Source organism: Mycetomoellerius zeteki, unplaced genomic scaffold, assembly GCF_001594055.1.
Source record: "Mycetomoellerius zeteki isolate Tzet28-1 unplaced genomic scaffold, Tzet1.0 scaffold186, whole genome shotgun sequence".
NCBI classification, from domain to species: Eukaryota; Metazoa; Arthropoda; class Insecta; order Hymenoptera; family Formicidae; genus Mycetomoellerius; species Mycetomoellerius zeteki.
Window position 1 is genome coordinate 376,715 of NW_017256818.1, and position 25,329 is coordinate 402,043.

At 33.0% G+C, this 25,329-nt stretch overlaps 1 protein-coding gene and 2 pseudogenes across 1 annotated transcript; all 3 read right to left on the reverse strand.

Moving 5' to 3' along the window:
* Nucleotides 1-1,501: 1,501 nt before the first annotated feature.
* On the reverse strand, nt 1,502-3,603 carry LOC108721843 (probable multidrug resistance-associated protein lethal(2)03659; annotated as a pseudogene).
* Nucleotides 3,604-5,115: 1,512 nt separating this feature from the next.
* Nucleotides 5,116-17,213, reverse strand: LOC108721855 (probable multidrug resistance-associated protein lethal(2)03659). Its single transcript, XM_018446630.1, has 14 exons — nt 17,075-17,213; nt 16,277-16,558; nt 15,404-15,837; nt 14,507-14,663; nt 13,591-13,790; nt 12,775-13,226; nt 12,374-12,588; nt 10,316-10,534; nt 9,536-9,722; nt 8,989-9,165; nt 8,228-8,684; nt 7,678-8,053; nt 6,238-6,934; nt 5,116-5,680 (listed from the first exon to the last, which is right to left on the reverse strand). Exons 1-14 carry the CDS (start codon nt 17,149-17,151, stop codon nt 5,537-5,539), a joined length of 4,074 nt encoding a protein of 1,357 aa, XP_018302132.1. The 5' UTR covers nt 17,152-17,213; the 3' UTR covers nt 5,116-5,536.
* Nucleotides 17,214-23,000: 5,787 nt separating this feature from the next.
* Nucleotides 23,001-25,329, reverse strand: part of LOC108721858 (probable multidrug resistance-associated protein lethal(2)03659) — a 12,318-nt pseudogene continuing 9,989 nt past the window's right edge.

A 25,329-nucleotide genomic window follows, 5' to 3' on the forward strand; every position in this document is an offset into this window, starting at 1 on the left:
ATAGCTTACTCGACAGGACGACGAAGATGAAGTTGGGGGTCGTATAATTCTAGATAAATGTTTTTATTGTACTGTGCGTGTCTGACTGACTGCGTCGATTGCTTGATGGTGCGAGTAATAATGGCACGTGTAAGACATTCTAACTGTTTATAGCGGAGCATGTGTTGCGGCGTTAAGGATAATTCCTTGTATATGCTGTGCGAGGTCCTCTATAGGACGACCAGGTAGTTGTAAGCGGCTTTTTAAAGAAATAACTCTAGTTTACCACACCTTGTTTATTGTACTTGTTCCCTTCGTGTTAGGTTTAACGAAGGCTTCGATATATTTATCTTGCCCTGATGAAAAAGATTTTACATTTCATAACATTTTTAAGAATTTTACATAAAATAAACATTTAAAAAAATTTTTCAGAATTTTTAAATTTGTGAAAATTTCTAAAAAAAATACTTCAAATTCATGAGATTTCACAAGTTTCCTTCGGAAATTATAAAATGAGAAATTTTCGAAATCTTAAAATATTTCAGAATTAAACATAAATTTTCTCAGCATTTTTGAAAAGTGTTCCAATTCGTGTAAAAAGATCTGAGAAATTTTCTAAAAAATTATAGAAATTCTGAAAAATTCTGAAATTTGTATAGAAATTCTGAAAAATTATATTTATGAAGAATTCCAAGAAAAATTTTCACCAGGGCAATTTCGATAAATGATTTTCATCATCGAGGTCAATTGATTCTGACGATTAATCGCGCAATTCTATTTATTGATTCTATCCGTTTTATTTCTCCGCCGATGGACACTTTTGAGTAATTAAGTAGTCGAGCCGCGTCCAGTAGCGTGTACTTACATATTTTTAATTAAAACATCGCATTTTCTTTGCCGTCTTCAATTTTTTTTCTCAATCCATTCATACGTTTGATTCTTGTTTTGTAACTTTATTATTTATTCCGCGTTTCTAGTATAAGCTGTGTATCTTTTTTGGGTGAAAAATAAAGAGTTTGAGAGACCTATGATCGATGTGTAATGTAAATCTACGCATCTCTCCTTGTAAAAAAAAAAAAGAAACGTTACTTTGTAAGTAAACAGCGCGTTTTGTATCGACGATAGACTCTCAATGTATCGACTTATCGCCGTAATGTATACATATAATTGATGAGATCCTCATTTTTAGAGATCGACGATGTAATATGTTGACTGTACGCTATCACTAAGGTAATTAAAGAACAATGTAATTAAAAAAAGGAAAGTAGAGGAAAAGAAATATATATATACAACGGTGGAGTATAATTACATAAATAATCATTTGTATCTATATTTCGTTTACAATGATTACGTTGCATAATGTAGGCACTTGTATGTAAGGTATTGTAATTTGTTTTCACCTAAAAGTACAATACACCTGTCTACATACATAATAAACATTGATAATGACGATTACAATATGATTGGGTTTCATGTGTAATGTAAATATGGAATATCTATCCTGGAGTTCATCATGAGTAGCTCACGCTCATTTTTAATCCTTTTTCTGCTGTTAATAATCTGTCGCGTCTATCTAATGCAATTGCGAAAAATTAATGTGGACGCATCAAAGCGCCGTGAATACGCGATTTTAGTAGCAGTCGCGGGCGATGTTGGCTAAGGCTTCCGCCATGGCTTTGCCGGTGTCTTACACCATGTTTTTCAGATAGCCCGTTTCCTTCTGCAGCAGAATGTGGGGATGATCGAATTCCTGTGAACGATAAAATTCACCTTTGAAAAGAGAACTTGAGATTTATGATCCACTCTTTTTACGAAGGCTATATCCTTTACAACTTAATACACGTCGCGTATAAAACATTTACACAACGTAATAACAAAAATATGATCACCCCTACTGACGATTTATATTGCGGAAAAAAGAGGATGCTGTCAGCATTTTCATGTTGGAGATAATCGGTATTATATTCTAATCATAATACTTATTTACAATCCTCTGGTAATTAAGTGACTTATTCAAACACGTTCAAACATAAATTTATTTTGATAAAACATCACAAGAATGATCAAGAAATTAATTCATATATATAAAAAATTGACTCACCACTACACTGTCTGCGTCCATTACTAGAATACGATCACTATCCATGACGGTGTTAAGCCGATAGGCAATCGTCAGCATAGTTTTAGAGAACATTTCTCAAACTTCCTCCTGATCGTAGTTTGGATCAGCTGATTCGTTCGTGAGTCCACGTTCGCGGTAGCTTCGTCCAGTACGAGTATGGGGTTGTTCCTAACGATGGCTCGCGCCAGGCAGACCAACTGCCGCTGGCCGACCTTGAAATTGGAGCCGCTCTCGTTGATGTAGGTCTCCAGGCATATCTCTTTCAACTCGACCTCCTCGAGGACTCGCCACAGCTGGTCGTCATTGTACAAATCGAACGGATCGAGATTCCGTTTTAGGGTGCCGGAGAATAGAAACGGTTCCTGTGGAATTATACTAATTTTGGAACGCAGATCGTGCAAACCGATTTAACTGTCGATCTCGATCAAACCGTTCACGTCGGCCAAACGAAAGAGCGCCTGGATCAGGGATGTCTTGCCGACACCGGTCCTGCCGACGATACCGATTTTCTCCTGCGGAAAAATGACGAAGTTGAGATTTTTGAGCGCTGGAGGTTCCAAGGACGAGTAGCGTAGGAACACATTTTTGAACTCGATCTTGCCTTTCTGTGGTCTCGTGAGCTTTTTGTCGGGAGCACTCTCGAGAGGGGGCTCGCTCTCTATTTTGCTGGAAAAGATTTGAAGCAGAGAATATTGAAGTAAGTGAAACTTGAGAAATATATTCAACATAAATAAGTGAAGAAGGCTTATGGTCGGTCAAAACGGATAGTGCATAATAATATTTTTATGTGGAATCTTAAAGTTTCCAGTTTTCAAGCAAACTACGCGTTGAAGGAAATATTAACATAGTGTTATTTAATAATCTAACTGTAAAAGAGAAATGTTGATCACTTTACGAAGCTAGTAAGGATTAAAACTTCCCGTGCCAAATATAAAAAAAGATGGGAACAAGAAACGATCATTTCTATGTTTTAAAATAATCTATTTCCACACATAATTCAATTTTTTTTAGAATAAAGAATTAATATTTTTTTTAGAATAGCAAATTAATTTTTCAGTATCACTAAAGGATATTTTAAATTCTTGTCTTTAAAATAGTTCCAACCCCAACTTGGCTTCTATGATTATATTTATTTTTTAAATTAAAGTCCGATTGCACAGAAAAAAGTTGACCAGTAATGAAGAACTGACTTCTGCAGTGTTAAACATTTTTTTTTTAAATATACAGTAATTATATTGAAAAATAAAAATTGATTTATTTTGTCACTTTTTTTATACCTTACGCTAGAAACTTTAGAATTAATCATATTATGTATATATCAAGTCATTGCATTTCCTAGATTTCCTCCCTTGGACCACGTTACCTTCTTCCTCAGTTTTATCTCTTTAACGAGATCTGTATCCTCCGTTTACTTTTCATACTTACGAGAATGTCAATATGCTGAAAATGTTGGCGTTCGCTCTCGGATTCTTTACCTTTTTGGTGTATATTTTCCCATCCATGATGACAGCGTTGTCTCATAGGAGTTTTTTCTGCTGTAAAAGTATAATGGACCTTCAATACACACGTACCTTAGTGGAAATTAAAAGCTTCTCAAAGCGTCAAAAAATGTAAACAAAGAGTTTTAACTTTTTATAAACTCCATTGACTTTCCATTAACCCTTTGCAGTTTCAAACATCCATTCACGGTCCGCGAATGTTCCATAAAGCATGTATGGAATATTTCTTTATGTTTCACAAAAAGCTTAATTTCAATTATCTTTGTGTTTATACCACGATTTTGTTTCATTTTTATAAATTATGTAAACTGTATTTAGCGAGCTCGCCTAGCTCTTCGGCGTTCTTTTACTTTTATCATTCTTAAAAGACAAAATAACGTAATAACACTGATAGCTGATGAAGTAACTTTTCGTTACTTTTTTAAAATCGACGACCACTAATCACAGCAGACGAGTGCTTAGGGGCTTTCTATAGTCTGAAATGCTATGAGTGGCTTGTGTCTAATCGAACCATGTCCAATCGTGTACCAAGTAACGATAAAAGTAACTATAAAATTCTATCTTTTAAAATTTATCTAAAAAAATGTTTGAAACAAAAGTAATAATAATTTGATCTTGAGAAATGCTTTCAAGGTAAATGTAAAAAACGAGACTCTTTATTTCTGATATTATCCTTGCTGACATTGAAACGTTTCCGAAGCATTGATTACAAATCTTTTCTTCATAATAACTTTTCGAAGGATTTTCACTAACTTGTTGCACAAACCAAGACAGTCCCTTATCAGTTATACAATATTATTCATATCAAAACACTATTATACAAACCCGATTTATGGACAAGAAGAGCTAAACGCGAAAGGAAGCGCGCAAGAATAAAGTGCCTTTAATATTGTTGAACCGAGAACTTTAAATATTGTGCTGACTTGTGTTAGGCATAACTATATAGATAGCATATCTATGCTATGCACTTTAATGCTATACAAGTCTGCAGCCGAGCTGCACATTTCAACCGATTTTGCCTATCGTCATCCCCACTCCTTTTGTTTCGCAGTATTAATTAATTAGACCGTGTGCGGAGACGTGAAATGCTCAAACTCAAAGATGATATTAACCGTAACTCATACAGGGCACTATAGGGCTATAAGGATTTTGAAACATATTGCTTCATATTCACTGTTTACAAATTTTTATTATTACTGTTTATAATTATTATTATTGTGATGTTAGAAACTCAAAAGGAACACTTCAAAATAGAACACGTATGTTAATTAAATTTGCTGAAAAAAATATTTAAAAAATCATTTTTAATAAATAAATCAATAAAATAAAATAAGTGTGTGTGTGTATCGCGTGCGCGATTTTTTGTGTGATTTTTTTGATATTTTTTCAATCTGCGAACTTAATTACAAATAAGTTATGTATAAGTTATTTATTAGTAACTATATCCGACTGTTAAATAATAACTATTTTGACCTACTTAATTAATTTTTCATTAATTTTACATTTAATTTGCATACAGGGATGATTCTAAAATATTTACGACTGCAATGAATTTGAACCCATCTAAGTTGGATTAATGACATCACATGCTTTACCATTTGGTTGACATTGCATACTCTATCTTTTGTCATTAACCCAACCCAGATTGGTTCGAGCTCATTGCAGTCGAAAATGCTAAAAATGAAAAATCGGGAAAATTGTGATTCGCGCGTTCGAAAAGTGGAATAAAATTTCCATGCAAACAACCATGTAAAAGATTAAACTGCAACAATTGTAAATTCTAATTTCTCGGACTGAATTTCATCTGCTTATTCCATCCTCTTATTTTTCAAATCCCAAAAATTTAAGAATTGTTTGTAAAAACCGATGGAACATTTGCAGCGATCAATCACGATGTCTGTCGGAGAGAATTGCTAAAAGTTAATGTCGGGATACATCAAAGCTTTGTGAGCGTGGCGCGATTCTGGTAACAATCGCTGGCAAAGCCAGCTAGAATCTTCTCCATCTTGCCGGTCTCCTGCACCATCGTTTTCAGGTACCCCGTCTCCTTCTGCAGCAGTACATGGGGATGATCAAATTCCTGTGCAGGATAAAAATTCGCGTTTAGCGATCTATTCTCGTTAGGAGCGCTACTAAACAGCTTCATATTTTGATACGTGCCGCGTATAAAATATTTACGCAACGTGTACTGCAGAAAATGAAAGAATAAAAATTATTTCTGCTGACTATTATACCTCGGAACGAAAAAGATAGATGCTATTATACTTTCATACAATATAGGTATAACTAGCATAGTTGATTCTAACAGTTAACAAGTGATTCGTTCAAATAAATTTACTTCAATAAAACGCACAAGGATGATAAAGAGAAAAATTCTCCAGATTTATGAAATATTTATACGAAAAATTCACATATGATTATGTTGCTTTAAAAAACTATGAAGATCAAAAATAAATTTTATAATCTGAAAAGAAAATTAAGTAAAAGATAATCACAAGGATAATCGATAAATTCTTAATTTGATTCTCCATAATCAAAGAAAGAGGGAAAGATTTCGTGACCTATTTAAATTCATTCGCTGGTCCACGCTATCTAAAAAATACACAAAAAGATAAGGTCATAAAAAAAATGACTCACCACAACGTTGCCAGCGTCCATCACTAGGATACGATCGCTATCCATGACGGTGTCGAGCCGATGAGCGATCGTCAGCACCGTACAATTCTCAAACTTCTTTTTTATTGTTATTTGGATCAACTCGTCTGTTTGCGAATCCACATTCGCGGTCGCCTCATCCAACACGAGTATCGAGTTGTTTCTGACTAGGGCGCGGGCCAGGCAGATCAGCTGCCGCTGGCCGACGCTGAGATTGGAGCCGCCTTCGTTGATATGAGTCTCCAGGTCTAACTCCTTCAACTCGACCTCCTTGAGGGCCTGCCACAGCAGTTCATCCGCATATAAGTTGAACGGGTCAAGGTTCCGCCTCAGGCTACCAGAGAACAGATATGGTTCCTGTGGAATGATGCTGATCTTGGAGCGCAGATCGTGCAAGCCAATCTGGCTTGTGTCTACTTCGTCGATCTCGATCAGACCATCTACGTTGGTTAGGCGAAAGAGCGCCTGGATCAAGGATGACTTGCCGGCTCCGGTCCTACCGACAATGCCGATTTTCTCCCGAGGAAAGATGACAAAAGTGAGGTCCTTAAGCACTGGCGACTCCAGCGACGCGTAGCGCAAAAACACATTTTTGAACTTGATCTTGCCTTTCTGCGGCCATTCTGACTTGGGCTTTTTATCAGGAGTACTTTCGAGAGGAGGCTCACTGTCCACTTTGCTGGAAAAGAATTAAAGTAGGGAGAGAATTGAAGTAAAGATATTTAATCCTTCAGTGCTACTTCTAGTGTGGCATACTTGGGATTTCTTTTATTTTGCTGCATTATATAACCTTTTCATTGCTAAGGGTATAACATATGTATATTTATACTTGTTACTATTTCTTGATGTCTGGCGTTTCGATTGAAATAGAAACTTGTTACAAAGTGTTAATTTTTCTATGATATTCTTCACAATACAGTATGATAGATATATAATATGATGCAATAATACAGACCGGAAAGTTAATAATTTAAAATAGATTGAAATAATTTAGAAAGTTCTATATTCACACAACTTAACATAAAAATTTAAGTATGTAAATAGGAAAAAGGATCGTTAATAAAAAAGATCACAAATTTTTGATAGCAAGAAAAATCTAAATTAAGAATTTGAAAATTTACAAATAACTCTAAATTTCGAGATTTCTATTACGCAGGTTTAAAAGGAACTACGGATTAAAAAATCTAATATATAATCAATAATGGGGGTCCCGACAATATTTATAATCAATAGATTGATTAAATCGTCGACTAAATTCTGCGACACTTTAATTTTAATGAGGATTTATTAGAGAGTTAAAAATTGTAAATACATGGATGTGAGAGATAAACGGTAATCTATATTTTAATAAGATAAAATGGTTGATAGAGATAATGTGCAGTTAATACATATATTACACAACGCACAAAGCATATCGAGTACCTGTACTCAAGAATACGCTCCACAGAGGTCATCTGGTTCTGCAGCTCAGCACTTTGGCGTATACCCCACTGGAACATACCGGTGAAATTGATACTCTGTGTGATCGCCAAACCTACATATTCGCCGTTCATCGAACCGCGGCCATAGTTTTCCAACATAAGAAAGCTCAGCGTGACCAATGCAATGTATAGAACGCAGACAATATCTAGCCAAAGGCCGAAGGCGCGCGTAGACGAGATAAAAATGTATGTCGCGGACGAATGAAGATCTTGGTGATTATCAAACTCCTTCGTGAGGATCGCTTCCGCCCCAAAAGCACGGATCGTCGGTAATCCTTGAAGAGTCGCGTTGAGGTGAGTGAAGACCGGTGAACGAGCTGAGGAAAGTTGAAAACTCTATTCACTTTATTCGAAGAGTTGAAATCCATCGTCAATTCAATGAGATTTATAATGACTTGACGTCAATGATCTGCGATCGAAACTTTTTTTATTTCATTGGAAAATTAGTTACATATGTCTATTTTAGTTAAAGATGAGCCTAAGATACTCACTAGTGCCTTCGAGACGCTTGACACTACGACTAGTGGCCAAGTAGAAGGCTCTCAGGTAATAAATGGCAATAACGACAAACGCCGTGGGTATCAGCAGCCACACATTCGAGATGGCGACCAGGACGGTGATGCCCAGCATCCATAGATTGATCTGGATGCTGTTCATAAACGAAACGGGCAGCATCTCGTCTACTGCGCCCATGTCTTTGGAGAAACGATTGAGTACACGTCCGGATGAGTTGGTGTTGAAGAATCGCATAGTGGCGCGGCTGATGCTGCGGAACATATGATAGTGCAAGCGCACTGAGGACCGCGTGCACGTCCAGAAGAAGGTCCACGAGCGAATTAAGGTGATGCAAATCGTCAGCACGATCAACCCGCTGTAGATGTAAGTGCACTGCATGCGGGTGAGGGGACTCCTCGGATCTTCTACGACGCCATCTTGCGTTTGGTTCATCTATAAAATTATATAATTAACAAAATATGATCAATGTAGAATGAGATCTACGATCTTTCGACAAAAACTTCTTTCTGCTTATGTTTAAAAAAAATTACACTTTTTAAAATGTGCCAAGCGAGACTAACTCTTATTAGCTAATAGATAAGGGATTATTGTTCTTTTCCAAATTGGTATTTCTCTCTTCTTTAATTCCAATGAGCCGATCCGATCGAGCAAGAAGGGATAACCGTTACAATTTTCTGGAAAAGCGATTATGCCTCAATTCGCCAATTATTTTAGCAATTTGTACATAGACACTTACAAAGCGTTGCTCTATTTCAATCCATTGAACAAGAAAGAAGTCGACGCTGCTGGCTGCTAATTGTGTCAATATAAAAAGTATAGCCACTATGGATATCACGCACCAGTTTCCGCCAGCGCGGAAGTAATTCGTATAAACTCTGCCGCAAACCTTGCCCACTGTTCGCATCTCAGCCACCTGAAATTAAAGATTAAAATTTAACTTATATTAACTTTTATTGCATCAGAATTAGCATCAAGACAACAACGAGACAATTGCATCACCGCGATCGACAGAGAAAGGTTCCAAGTTTTTTTTACCACTCTTACTCACTCTTCAACTCTACAATATTAACTGTACAAAAATAGCGGTCGACTAAAATTTTCATCCGGTCCAAATGACCCACTCATGTAGTTGAGGGTTAAAATCTAATTTGGGAGAGATAAAATACTCAAACTAATGTTTTGCTATAATTTAAGATACAATTATTCTAAATTACAATATTAGTTAATATTACGTTGTATAGTTACTTCAAAAAATAAATAATTAGAAAATAAGTCCAAATTACTTCATCAGGCTCTTGTTCCGAAATGTCATCAGTCGTAAAGGAATTCAAGGATTTGACACTGCCGGTGTGCGAATTATTACGGCTGACAGGAACTAAAAGGGGCGGAGAGAATTTCTTATTCTCCTCCCATTGGTTTTCCAATAACCGACCAAAATCCACTCTCATAGAGCTCAGTTCGTCATAAGTCCTGATGAACAAAAAATTTTATACTATAAAGCAATAGAAGTGGCTGTATAAATATTCGCTTCAATTCCCAAGCGAATTTTCTGAAAGATGTTTTGTTACACGGTGTTACGAGACGAGCACATACCTACATTTAAATATTCCATATCAATATTGAGATTTGTGTTTTCTGCAAAGAGACAATGATTCCTGACATTTAAGAAATGATTGATATAAGGACTTGAAATAGGACGTTTTGCCTTATCATCAGATAGATAAGTCCAAAGTGATTAGTTCCATTAAAGGTCATTAAATGTTTTCGCACGTGTACCTGAGCTATATATAGGTACTGTAACTTACTGATAAAGAACTTTAACAAAAATAGGTTCTTTTTCGTTTTGGTTTACAAATAATATTCTCATCCATCCTTCTTGCCTCTCCTTGCGATGAAGGATCAAGGCTTCAATCGTAAAGGTAAGACAAAAGCAATAAAATATGAATAAATGTAAAATATACGGATGTCAATAATGTCTTATTTCGTTATAGAAATTGTAGCAAGATTATAATATATAAGATACAAATTAAGAGAAATAGAAAAAAAGTACAATAAAATCGTACCCTTCAGCTTGAATAGTTCCATTCTTCAAAACAATAATTCTATCGACGTTGCGTAAGTATTGCAACTGATGAGTCACGAGAATCCGAGTCTTGTTTCGTAGATATTTGCCGATGCATTTTTCAAACATATACTTGCCGACATGGGCATCTACAGCGCTCAAAGGATCGTCCATGAGGTATATGTCGGCATCGGTATAAACGGCTCTCGCTAAGTTTACTCTGTCATTTATCAATGTCTCATCATTATTATTACAATAATACATATTATAACTAATGTGTCTTTTCTAACTACTTATATTTCATGTATAATACAAAAACTTCCAAAAAGAAAGTAATTAGTAGTTTCTTTTAACAAAATTAATTTTATTTAAACGGAAGTTAAATTAAATTGCATTAATATTGTATTAATTTAATTATAAAACATATATATAAATTTATTTTTCATTATTAAAAAAATGAAAATTCTTATTCCGTATATATCAAATGTAAACATTAATAAAACATAAGGTAATTGGGGGGAAGACACCACACTTAAGCCTTTATTCTTGAATAACTTCTTAATATTATTGAATTACGAAAGAAAATTATTAATATTCTAGAGACCTTTCTTTATTTACACAAATTGATATATCATACCTTGCAAAAGTGGCATCTTCCCTCTATATGTGTGGGTAAGATGCCACCTCTTATGGGAGAAGATGTTACAAACAATTAAATAATGCGATGCAATATAAACTTGCATATTTTACTTATTTACAGTCCATAATGAAGAATTTAAGTTATAAAACACATAAAGGTATGATAAAACAAATTGAGAAAATATGAAAGAGAGTAATTTAGGAAGTAAGTTGAACATATTTTTATTCGTTTAAACAGCATTTCATTAACTTAAAATACTTCGATTATATAAAGCATCCAAAATTTTAATTCATAAAATCATTTTAATGACTATTTCAAGCAGGAAAAATTGTGTTTTGTATTTACTGTCATCTTATCCCCAATATAAGAGGAATATTCAATTGCAATTTTTACTCATATTATAAATTATAAACAATAAATGTCAATATGTGGTCAAAATTTAAAAACAGAAGAAATTGAAGGCACGTGGTATATGCCTTCAATTTCTCCTGATTATAAATTATAATCTATATCATCCACACCGTAAAGGAACTCTGATTGAAATCGTATATTATTTGTCTGGTTTTACAGTAAGTATCAACATACAAACCTTAACTATTAACATACCAAATATGGTATTACAAAGAGCATGTTTCACGACTTACCTTTTCGTATTTTTCATATAATCTTTTCCAATCGACATAAACATATTTACATAATAAACATTGGCATAAACATATTTATTTAAGCCGACAACTGTTTGCCACACGTTTTTGCACAGTATGGTCAACGCGCGTTCTATGAAAAAACTATAAATAAAGTGGCGTCTTATGGCATCTTCCGTCGAATTACCTTACATTTTTAAATATTCATATCATTGAGAAAAGTTTATTTCAAAGATTAAATAGATAAGCAAAGAAGATATTTTTATAATAATCAGAAGAAATAAAAAATTAAGTAAATTAATAATACTAGTTTACAAAAAAGTTTTTTTTCAATTACTTTGGACCGGACTACGTGTCTCTTATAGATTTTTGGATGCTGAAAACAATGTTAGAATTTTTTCGCTTGCATCGTTTTCAGCGTCCAAAAATCTATAAAAGACATGTAGTCCGGTCCAAAGTAATTTTTTGCTGTAAATTAGTATATGGTAATCAACAAATTGAGATATAACTTACATATTAAGATAGAATGTCAAGAAGAAAGTAAATAATAATCATATGTAATTATTAACAGCTCAGAATTACAAATCTATCTATACATCAGTATAGATAGATGCTCGTGTTTGACTTATCTATTTATACTGATAAAAAAATCATATGATTTTTAATTATTTATTAATTCTAAAAGAGGGTCTCTGATATTATATACACATCAAAATAAAAAAAAATTGAAAAATTTTGCAAGTTTTGTCATATTAGTATGTTCTCTGAAACGGACCTTGCACGCTGGCCACCAGAAAGACTGATACCCCTCTCGCCTATGATTGTTTTATCACCATAAGGCAGCAGACTAAAATCTCTCTTTAATTGACATACTTTAATTACGCGATCGTATCGAATCTGATCCATCTTTCGTCCGAATAGAATGTTCTGTCTTATCGATCCGCTGAACAGCCACGGTTCTTGACTAGCATAGGCAATCTTGCCGTTAATCTGTGAAAGAAAAGTATTTAAAACAATCATCACCATCAAAGGTGCGACAACCCAAGTTGGGCCTTAACTTCTGTCGAGGTAAAGAGAATTGCGGAATAATGTATGTTGGAAAGCATTCTTAACCACAAGTTAACTAAAAAATGAAAAACCGGATATAATTGTTAAACACGAATTATATCAACATACTTGAATAAAACCTTTCTGCAAATGCAGTTCTTTCAAGATGACGTTCATCAGGCTGCTCTTGCCCGCGCCGACCTGACCGACGACAGCAATCAATTCATTAGGACGCACATTTATATTTATATTATGCAAGGTGTTTTCCCGTTTATATTCTTGCCATTTAGCGCTGCCATTCTTGATTGAAATGCTGTACTCGACACAATTCGGCTGGTCTACGACGATACAGTCTTTTTTGTTTTGTTCGGTTAAATCTTCCTTTGCATTTTCCCCGTTCTGATGCTTCGCGTTTTTTTTATTATTCTCCTTTACGCTCTCCTTGTTATTATTCTTCGCATCTTTGTTATTCCCCTTGCTGTTCTTCTTCGTTTCGATCTCAGAAGATATCAGTTCTTCACACATCAAGAACTTCTTTAGCCTTTTTACGGTTACAATCATTTCCGCTGCCCCTCTTAACCCTAAGTTGGACAAAATAGATAAATAAATAAAAATAATAATGTAGAATAATTTGTCTTATATTTAATGACAGATATGATTATTAACCCTTGAAAACCCCTCGGAGTGTGGCACAAAAAGCACTTAGTTTTACTGCACTAACTTTTGGATTTTATATATAATTTAATGAACAGAATGCTAACTAATTGACTTTAAGCCAGCATCTCCATTTTCAGTTACGATTGTCATTTCCTGTGTGTTTAATATCTTAGATCAATATTAGTCAACGTTAACAATATTACTAAAATAAAACATTACACGAGAGAGAGAGAGAGAGAGAGAAATAAAACAAGGGCCACACATTATCATTTCCTAATTATCACATACCTTGCGGAAAAAGATAAGTCATGGTTATGCATAGACAGTTGTAACATGCGGATATTATGAACATCTTCTCCGTTATCTTGTAGCCGAAGAGTGTGTAAGCCAGCATCGTGATGAACAGTGATATTTTCGTAATGAAAATAACGAAAGACGTGCTGACACCCGTGATGTATGACGCCCACCGGATAGTATTAATTTCAATTCTGCAAATGAATTCCGTGGTATTAACTTTTTTCTGCAAAATTGTATTTATCTTTTCTGATCTAGAAACGCATAAACGGAGTTTATTGGACCCATGTCTCAATATTGAGAATTAATAAGTGCTGGTTATTTAAATTTCAAAATTAATAAATAAAAAATAAACAAATAATGTTTTATAGACAAATTAGATTTAACTATCAAGTAGCTATAAACTCTAACATCATATATGAATATTATACTAAACATTAAGACCCGCTTTGACCGAAAATATATATTATCGTTACTTAATTAAATATTTACGGTATATGTGATAAATATATATGATTATAAACAATTTTATTGATAAGATCTAATAAAAATCATTATTTTATTCATAAATAATGTAACACAATCGTCCCCTTTTACTGTTACTATTATCTCAGCGTTTGAGACGGTGCGGTTGTAACAGAATTCTTATTTATAGACTTTAAACAAACATAACTTTTTTCCTAATTATATTACAAAATTGAACCAATGAAAATTTTGTAATTAAAAATATTCTACACCTAAAGGTAAACCTTTTTAAGGTAAATATTGCATTTTAAATGTTATTAAATTTTAAATTCAAAATATTACTTTTGTCCCGATCTAGATGATTTTCCTTAATGATCACGTTAATCAATGTACAATTAACAATATGAGAGTTGTACGCGTAATCCATGTAAGCAGCGGTACTAACTTCCTTGCTTTTTCTATAAGAGCGCTAAACGGATTTTCCCAGGTATACATCTTGATGGCTTGAATTCCACTGATGATCTCGTTCATCAATCGTATTCTTTCATCGGTTTTGATAGCAATCCTTGATCTCAGTTCCAATGATTTTTTGCTTAACCACACTGAGGAATTCCAAAAACAAAACATGAAATAGAATTACAAGTAATTTTCAACGGTTTTCCAAATAGGATATTAATTAAACAGTGTGTTAATTAAGCAAAGAAAAGATTCAATAATTAAAAATTTAACAACAAATTTAGAAAGTAATAGTGACAATTCAGAAATTTGAAAACAGAATTTTTTAATTTTGATACTTAAGAGAATTTAAATTTAGAAACTTAATTTACAGTTAAGAAATAATGAAATTTTATTATTTCAAATCAAAGTTAATTTAATATCAATTGTTCCTAAATTATTCTTTATTAAAATCTACTATCAATTAATTTATATTTATCAAAATTAATTGAAAATCAAGGTTTCAAAATTGATAATTGAAATAAAGCAAAATGATGATTGTCAGTAGAATTACTTCTAACTTAATATTAAATTAAAAATACGAAAGGCTCTCCAAATAAATTAAACGATTAGACACTGAAGAGGACCCAATACCAGGGTTGAAACGTCTGTATCACATTTTTTTAATATACATTTTGGATTACATACGAACAACTGATGTCGACTCACATTTGGCAATTCCTTTACATCAACGTATCTAATCGTTTAGTTCTAACTTAATGTTTTTACCTTTACAGATGACACACATACGTACTCGTACATTACATATACATATAACAAGTTCTTTTTAACTTTGTTCCCCGATTATTTTTATTACTAGAAACGATCATAACATAACTTTCTTTACCTTGTAAAGGGATGAACATTAGCAGAGAAGCGACACCGATCATGGACGATACTCCGATGTCGATTACGTGGTACATTACGTACGTGAGGATAATGATCTCCAAAGGTCCCAACCACAGTAAATGGAAATATATAAGATAGACCTCGAATCTGTTGATGTCGTTAGACAGCAAATTGACTATCTGGCCAATTGTCGTCTCGTTCAGCGCGGTTCTGGTCATCTTCAAAGTTTTGCGATAAATCAGTGAATAGCAGGCGACGCGAATCTTCAAGGCCATGTGCGTAATACCCATCAAAGTCAAATGGGTAAAGAACGCACTAACAATGGAGCAGAGAATGATGCCGACGGCGCAGATGTACGCGTGCAACTTGTCGACGTCCATAGAGTTAAAGTAGTGCAACATCTGGCCTACCAATAACGGCTGCAACACCCCCCTGGTAAAAATTAAAAGTTTCTGAAAGCGTCACACACAAAAGTGCACACACAAACAAAGAGATTTAACGTTTCTTAGAAACTTCATTGATTTCTATTGACTCATTGCAATTTCGAATATCCATATATGCTCCCCGAACATTCCGCAATACATACATGGAACATTTCTGTTATGTTTTTTCCGCACTTCTTAATAAAATTTCCATTAATGTTTCCTGAACACTTCACAAAAATCCATATAGCACAGTAGCTTGCAGCAATATTGCCGCGACGTTAGCAATGTTATATTGCAGGGACGTTGCAATGTTGCTGCAATAATGCTGAAATGATTTGTATTTTATAACTCATTATAATTGTCAATGACACCGCCCAATGTAGAGAATGACCAAAATTGGGATAAAAATCTACAAGGAGATTTATAAATGAGAAATGAGGGACTACCTGATCGCGATCTCCGAAAAGGTCGAATAAATCCCATACAGTACAATTTTGAGGCCAAAACATTTTATAAGAACTTTCATCAGACTGGGCTCCTCGATCTTCTTCTGTGACCCGGTCTTCGCAACCTGCTCCAGCCGGCGCTGATATGCCTCGCATTCCTTCTCCCAGGCCTTTGCCAATTTATCACCAAGAATGTCACTTGTATGCTCCTTAAGAGGTGTATACAAATCAGTTACTTCAAGATCTCGGTGGTAACCCATCCAGAAAGTACGTAAGATCCAACTGCAGAAAAGAAAAGCAAAACACACGTTTTATTCGCACGAACCATTTATAATTCATCCAATTCCTGAGAGAGAGATTTCTGTTTCTTTCGCTGGGGTATTAATTTTCCAAGACACTTTACATAGTATCTTTCATAAATGATTTGCATTCCTCGTTTTGAACCGATCCAAGATGATCTCGATGTTATATGCTCGCCTATACAACATATCTCGCCTATAGCTTATCATCATCCGAAATTTGATGTACTAATATAATACGTAAAACAATCGAATCAAAATGTATCTATTCATTTTTTTATCTGCTATTTGTTCATTTATTCGACGATTCTTATGAAAAATAACTATTCTATAAAAGTGTATTGTAATCGAAGCGCAAAATAACACTGATCCCTTTACACTTTAATTGGACATTTTATACATCCACGGTGTAAAGATTTAACATTATCGAATAAAAAAATACAATTTTCAAAGTATAGTATCAGATAGACCGACAAAAATGTAAAATGTTCGTACTTACGAGAACGTCAAGACACTGAAGATGTTAGCATCCGCTCTGGGATTCTTCACTTTCTCAGCGTACACTTTTCCATCCATGACGGCGTTGTTTCACGCAGAAATCTTGTCTGCAAAGGTATAATTGAACTTTAATACTCACGTACACACCCCACGATTACATTTAACGCTTCATCAGAGAAAATCGTCATCTAAATGACAAAAGACGGTTATAGACTTCTAGATGTTCTCGACGGCGTATCAAATTGCGAAGTGTGTAGATTTCGCATATAAATACACACACTTAAGTATAATGCGTCCATTACATGATTTGGATCAACAACTCTCTCTTTCTGAATTAGTTTTCAAATGATTTAAGCATAACTGATAACAATTTCCTAGTAACAGTGTGAATAAGGATTTTATTCTTTATTTCAAGTACTAACTTTTCCTTGAGTGTAGCGTCATTACTATTATTTTTGGTTTTCACGAAGAAAAAGACATAAAAAAAACATTAAATGTCAATACGTGGTCAAAATTTAAAAACATAAAGAAATGTAGAAACGAAACATGACCCTAAACGGTCATGGAAAAAATAAAAGTTGTAGCTTTCTTTTAAAAAAATTATTTTACGTCAATATGTCGATGTTATTACGTAAACAGTTCTTTTATTTAAACAAATAAATATTCTAAATGTTGAAACCATTCATTCTAGACTTTATTAGCTGTACGATATCTCGTATTACGTATAAATTTTTATCGTTTATTTTTATTTTTGTAAATTATCGATCAAGAATAAGTGCAAAAACTAATAATGACTATAACAAATGCTTAAAACATTTCATAGTTAATTAGTTTAATAAATAGTTGTTTACATATTAGTTTCTATTTTTGATCGTTTGGCTTTGTTTCTAATCTCTACTTGTGTCTCTACAAATGAATATTTTTTTAAAAGAAGTTAAACCATACTCACTCATATGATAAATATACGGATACAAAATTACTCTCACAGTATTATAAGTAAGAAAAAAAAATTTATTATGGTTATGCTTATGTTGATAACAATAATGAGAAAATTATGTAAATTTTTTTAACATCCTTTCTATTTTGAAGTTTTTGTATAAATAACGTCGTACTTTAAGGTGCAATTTTATACAGCGTCAAAACTTTGATAGCTCTCCCCTATAAGCCGTCGTTTTACCGTTTGAAGTTCGGAGAGGCCCAACTACAGCGGAAAGTAGTTAACAGACGTGTTTCGTTCATAGAATCGTTTTCGACTATTTAAAAAAATGGTTTTTAGCAATGACAATGGCAGTGAACATTTTCTCTTCTCGTTTTCTTGTAACATAATTGCACATAATTCTTGGATAATTGCACAGCGTACGACGTTCCCTAACCGTTTTAGTTACTATCGATCTATTTCGCAATGCTGTTGACAAAATACTGTTTGAGCAGTTTACGTATATATATATATATATATATAAACGCATTCTTAACCCTTTGAGGGACACATTTTTCTTCTAAACAAATTATTGAAATCATAAGTCATCTATATGGGTTTTCGGGGTCGCTGATTACGATTCTCATGTCAGAATTACAAAATTCAAAGTAGCGGATCCATGGCGACTATTTCGAAGTTTTTCATTCAAATTGCATAAAAATAAGCTCTCAGAAATAAGCAAATATATGATATATATGTGTAAACAATTATAATAAAGAATAAATAATAAATAATAAACAGATTTATTAAAAAGATTATTTTTCCAAAATTTCCAAAATTTTTTTCGGAGAAACTAGCGAGCAGAAAATTCTGAAAAAAATGTATATTATAATTTCAAATATGGAGTACATAAAATTTTCAGAGCTCTAGCACTTCACGTTTAAGAATAGCCGAATTTATTCTGAAAAGAATGAGTTTATTTACATTATATAATTGTTTATAACAAAATTGCAAATAAATAAATTAATATAATTTTTCATGAAAGTTGCATAACTTAGATCCCTAAGAGTCTAAAAAGTATTCATATGCGCATACAAACTGCAAAATAAATCAGAAAAATGGAAAAAACTAAGAAAAATTAACCCTTTGAAGGGCAGTAGGACGTATATGTCTCACCTTTTTGGACGTATACGTCCCACTGCCCTTCAAAGGATTAATTGTCAGTTTTAAACAGGAATTAAATGTATTTAAAAAAAAACGATTTTATATTAACGATTATAAATCCAGCGGCTAGCGATTTGTCGCTTCATGAAAAAGTAACAGGACTTTAGCGGCAGACGTATTGTCGACGGCTTCTTTAGAAGGGAAACGTACCACAAAGTGGGGGTAGCCGCTCAACTGTAGCTAGTGATTTGACGCTGCGTGAAATTTCGCCTTTATACCACAAGTAGAGCAAACCTTAAGGCTGAATAGCCACTACAGTCATATTGAATCGTGATGTGAGAAATGATATATTAATTTGTGTTACGTGTCATGTGTGAACAAAGACAATTTTAAAACGAAATGATGAGATCACTTTAAAACATTTATAAAAATGATCGAAGATGATGCTTAACCCCCTTGACAGTTAGCATTAAGGGGATCTTAAAGCCGTTTGTATTACCGACTAAATCGTAATTTTTGTATAACAAATACTTTTTTCTCTTTCATAGATTCGAAAATCCTTTTCCAGAATTACGATTTAATCGATAATACAGACGGCTTTAGGATCCTCTTAATGGTTTTCTGTACTTTTTTGTACTTTTTTGACGCCAATAGTAAACTTTTAAAATTATAGATAATAATAAAATTATAGTTAATGACATGAACCTTGTCATGGAAAAAACCGGATATGTCATATCTATAGAGATACGGCGAAGGATTCTTTAGCGAAAGAAACTTTTAGTTCATAATTGCGCGAAATTTGTTCAAGTTCAAATAATTCTAAAATAAATCAATGTTATTTAATAACAAATAAAATTATTTAACCTTAAAGTACGCATAAATCGGTATGCACATGAGTGCACTTTGCATAGTAAGTAAAAAGTAGAGTAATATCACATAAATTATAATATGATTGGTGCATTTTTGAGAAAATAAAAACTAAATAATAAAATGCAAAAAATAACAAAAATTATTTAATAAATTTTTTTATTTGATTAAAGTCAAAAGGTAATAAAAATATAGATGTATAAAATTACAAAGACTATAATTATTATAATCAAATAATAAATCATTTATAAGCAAATGGGATCCTTCCCTGTAAATGTGTAATTTTTTGTTATTATTTACGTTTTTCTTTAATATTTAGGAAGTCCTGGCGCCCTAAATGATTCTTTTAGCCACGCTTATGTCACTTGATTACACACAACTATTTAAATTTTATTTATACCTTCCATTAATTTTGTCGTACACAATTCAACAAAAACAAGCTGAAGTCATTTATCATCATTTTGATGTCAAAATGACGATAGCTTGTTCGTTTATTGGAAAAATAATAATATAATAAGTAATAGCGATATAATTTTCTAATAAATTACAAATTTATCTTATTCATTACGTTTGTTTATTAATAACATCAACTAATTCACATCAAATATTACACACACATGCACATAATATTATGCAGACATTATACATACAATTTAATGGCTAAAGTTACGTGCGCGTTTAAGTGCAGCTTAACCGTAATCTATATTTAGCTAATTTTAAACTAGAGCTGTTATCTTTTACTAACTTCGAAGGTTTGAAGTTTCGAAAGAATTCGAAGCTTCGAAGTTAACTTCGAATTTCCGAAGTTTATTGTTGTTTTCGAAGCTTCGAAGTTTCGAAGTTCGAAGTTCACTTCGAAGTTTTGAAGCTTCGAAAAATACATTCATGCGAATGGTAAATTTATTCAGGAAATTCTAAAATATTGTAAGTAAAAAGAATTAACCCATACAGCACCGAAAGTTTTCAGAAATATCTCATAAATATTTCAATTGAAAATTGAAACATTTCATAAAAATTGCGAAATATGTCTGCAACATTTCTGAGACAGCTTTGGAATAGCAAAATGTCCGCGATTCTTACACATGAAACCCTGTTGAAAGATTAATGAAATATTACAGAAAGAATCTGCAATCTTTTTGAAATATTACCAAAAAGTTTTCAGCTATTTTTAATACTTCAAAAATGATACTTAAATATTATATATACTTGATTGATACTTAAATAATATTTAAATTTATTATGTCGACATAATAAATTTAAATGTTATTTAAATATCAATTAAACATATATTTAAATATCATTTCTGAAGTACTTAAAATTTATTAAGAGTTTTATAATCTGTTTACAGATTATAAACTTATTGAAATAAACTTAAAGTATTTTTCAAAAATGGTAATTATATCGCCAACTATTTTGATTAATTAATCATATTATACGTATAAGCACATATACATAATCACTATTAAAAAAAATAGAAAGTCATTTACAGTGATTTCTGAAACAGGATTTCTGACTGCGTCAGAAACGTCAGCAGGACTAAAAGCGAGTGCAGTATGATCCTAAATTGATGCAGCGACAGATGAGACTGAATTAGTTACTATATTAGTTCTATTATCAATGTTACAATAAGAACAGATTCCGGAGCAACGTAGAAAGTGCTTACAATTATAACATTGGCTTGATTTATAATGAACAAATTCTAAATTACAGGTAAACAGAACAAATGATAAAGATCAAGATAAACAAATAAATCACATAAGCTCGACAAAGAGCAATTAATTATATATTAAATATGTTACAATAATAAATGTAAAATTATATAGATAAATACAGAATTTAAATACATGTAACGGACGACGACAAAAATATTATAATAAAATAGAATATATAATAAAATAAAAATTAAATATATATACATTGAATATGTCACAATCATAAATATATAGTTATATAAAGATAAATACAAAATTTAAATAAGTCTAACGAACGAACAAAAAATATTATGATAAGATAGGATACGTCTGATACGACAAAGAAAATAAAATATAATAATTTAAAATAAAATATAAAAAAATAAAATAACGAGTCGACTGACCTATCGAAGGAAGCTAATCAAGGCAATCAGAGATGAGAACATTGAGAACCGAAGGCGGAATATCAAGTCCAAAGTTTACGAAGAGTCTTCACAAAAAATATATTTCAAATTTCATTGAATGAACTGCAGCGAATACAGAGTGTATAAATTCAATTTATTAAATTGCAACAAAGCTATCCACGCAGATAGCAGACACAGTCGAAGCACCGATACGTTAGTCTGCCGTGGCACACATCACATGCCAATAAAAACACACGTGGCAAGCGATATATAGAAGAAAATTAATTAAAAGATAAAAGAGTATCAAGAACAATCCTCTGTAGTGATGGAGAGACTAATAAACTCCTCCGACGATTGCCAACCTCGACGACTGCCAACTCGATCGCTTATTGATACTCGCATAAGAAGGCATATTGGTATATTATGTTCTTAAAATATTTTATTTTTTCTCTTCATGTTATAAATATATATGTTATGTTTATCAAATTTTATATCAAATATTATAATCACAGATATTAAACGAAATTTTTATTTTTATTTGTGTTCTAATAACAGAAAATATATTATACATATTATTGTGTTAAAAAAAAAGTGACATATCTCAAAATTAATAATCTTTAATAGAGCTTTTAAAATTTTTGAATTGAGACGTTTTAATTACAGTGGTGAATATCCAGTGAGCAAGAAACATTTGGAAATATTTAGATAACATTGTAACGTTGTTGCAATGTTACTGAAATGTTCTAAAATGTTTCTTAATGGTATGTGTAATTCATCTTTTTTCATATTTATACTGGGTATGCAATATATGTACTTTTTAAAACAACGTCACATGTTTTTAAAATTTAAACACTGTAATTTTAATGGTAACTTTTGACTTGCGATATGTAAATAATAATGTAAACACAACATATACAAAAAATTGTTTCTTAGAAATGTTTATGGTAGTTTGCTGACGATAAGATATATCGGTGACCCAACAGTTTCAATTTTATTCTTTCTGCTGAAATATTCCGAGCTGATACTAAAATGACGTAGTAATACTGTAATTACAGTTGAGTCACAATCTACGCGACCTTTATTGATTGTTTGCTACATAAAGCTGCGTATACATCTAATAAACGAACATCAAACGCGAAGGTTCGAACATTCGTGTTTGTAAGCAATTTATTCTTTTTCTTGATTGCACGGAATACCAGCATTCGATCAGATTTGATTCGTTGCACATAGCTATTAAATTTATGCGATTTTTATGTAACAAATAACAAATTTTTGCGTCCGCTGTTCGTTCGCTAGGTATAGTATATACGGCTTAATTGAAATACATTGACGAAATTACATTATTACTAAAATAAAAGGAACAGCTACACGGAAAAAAAATTAATTGAGTAGTACAGTAAACCTATAATTAACTCCGCGAATTCAATATCTGTAACTCAAAGAAGATTTGATGGTTTAACAAATCGCAAATGTTATTCAGCTGTAAACTTTGCTACTTTAACGTAGGAAATTGACTGTCTGTATACTACAACTGTAGATTTGCTGAATCAATGAAGTTTTCAGCTGTTTTTTTTTCGTGTAGATAAAACTTGCAGCAGAACGATTATTAATCTATTCTCGGGCTGAATTTCATCTACATTGCACTTTTCCTCTTATGTTTCAAATTTTAAGAAGTTTGCCTAAGAACTGCTCGTAAAAAATCGACGGAATGACCTATCACTGATGTTTGTCACATGTAATTGCGAAAAGTTAACGCAGCGGATGCATCAAAACGCGATTCTGGTAGCAGTTGCGGGCAACGCCGGCCAGAGCCTCCGCCATCGCAGTGCCAGTTTCCTGTACCATGCTCTTTAGGTAGCCTGTCTCCCTTTGCAGCAGCACGTAGGGATGATCGAATTCCTGCACACGATAAAAGTCCAACTTTGAAGAGAAAGCTCACAATTTACGATGCACTCTCGTTACAAAAACTACCTATATATCTTCTACTTGATACGTGCAGCGTATAAACACTTACGTAACATAATGATGAAAATAATCACTTCTACTGACGGATTACATCGCAGAACAAAAAAAATGGGTGCTATCAGCACTTACATATTGAAAATTATGAACATTATTTAAACATATCATTTTGCAATCCTTCAACAGTTAAATAACGCATTCAAACAAATTAATTTCATTAAAACACTACTCTATAAATTTTTGGAGTGAAATCTTACTCCAAAAGAGTTCACTCCAAAATACTGTCATTATTGAAAAAGAGTAAAAAAATTTGCACTATTGAATAAGAGTAAAATTACTTTCCTTTGGAGCGAATTTCATTCCAAAAGAGTGAAAATCTATCATTTTATTCGAGAAGGCGAATTTTTTACTCTTTTTCAATAGTGGAAGTATTTTAACTATTTTGGAGTAAGATTTCACTCCAAGGAAGAGCACGAAAATAATTAAGGAAAAAATTCGAAGAACATAAAATAGACATACGAATATATACGTCCTTAAAAATTAAAAATAAATGTAATAATTTAGAATGAGAAGTAAATAAATGTGTAACAAAAGTGATCGATAAGTTACGATCATAATTAATTTCCCATAATTATATACAAACTGAAAAAAAAAGATTTCGTAATCGACTTAACTTAATCCTAATACCACTAAATTTAATCTATTTAGATTCAATGATATCCGCTATAAAAAAATGCACGAAAAAATAAGTTTATAAAAAAGAATTGACTCACCACCGCGTTACCAGCGTCCATCACTAGAATGCGATCGCTGTCCATGACAGTGTTGAATCGATGAGCGATCGTCAGCACCGTACACTTCTCGAACTTCCTCCTGATCGTCGTCTGAATGAGCTCGTCCGTTCGCGGGTCCACATTAGCGGTCGCCTCGTCTAGAACGAGTATCGGATTATTCTTCAGAATGGCTCGCGCCAAGCAGACCAACTGCCTCTGACCGACGCTGAGATTGGAGCCGCCCTCATTGATGTGAGCTTCCAAGCCCATCTCCTTCAGCTCGACCTCCTCCAGCGCTCGCCACAGAGGTTCATCCGCATACAAGTCGAACGGATCGAGGTTCCGTCTCAGGCTGCCAGAAAACAGGAACGGTTCCTGCGGAATAATGCTGATCTTTGAGCGCAGATCGTGCAGGCCTATCTGACTTGTGTCAACTTCATCGATTTCGATCAGACCATCCACATCGGCCAGGCGGAAGA

Excerpts from the sequence above, each read along its gene's own strand:
- LOC108721855 (XM_018446630.1), bottom strand. The coding sequence starts at position 17,151 with ATGGATGGAAAAGTGTACGCTGAGAAAGTGAAGAATCCCAGAGCGGAT. Across the intron at positions 13,227-13,590 it reads GACTTATCTTTTTCCGCAAG|GGTTAAGAGGGGCAGCGGAA; the intron begins GTATGTGATAAT and ends TGTCCAACTTAG. Across the intron at positions 6,935-7,677 it reads GAGCGTATTCTTGAGTACAG|CAAAGTGGACAGTGAGCCTC; the intron begins GTACTCGATATG and ends ATTCTTTTCCAG.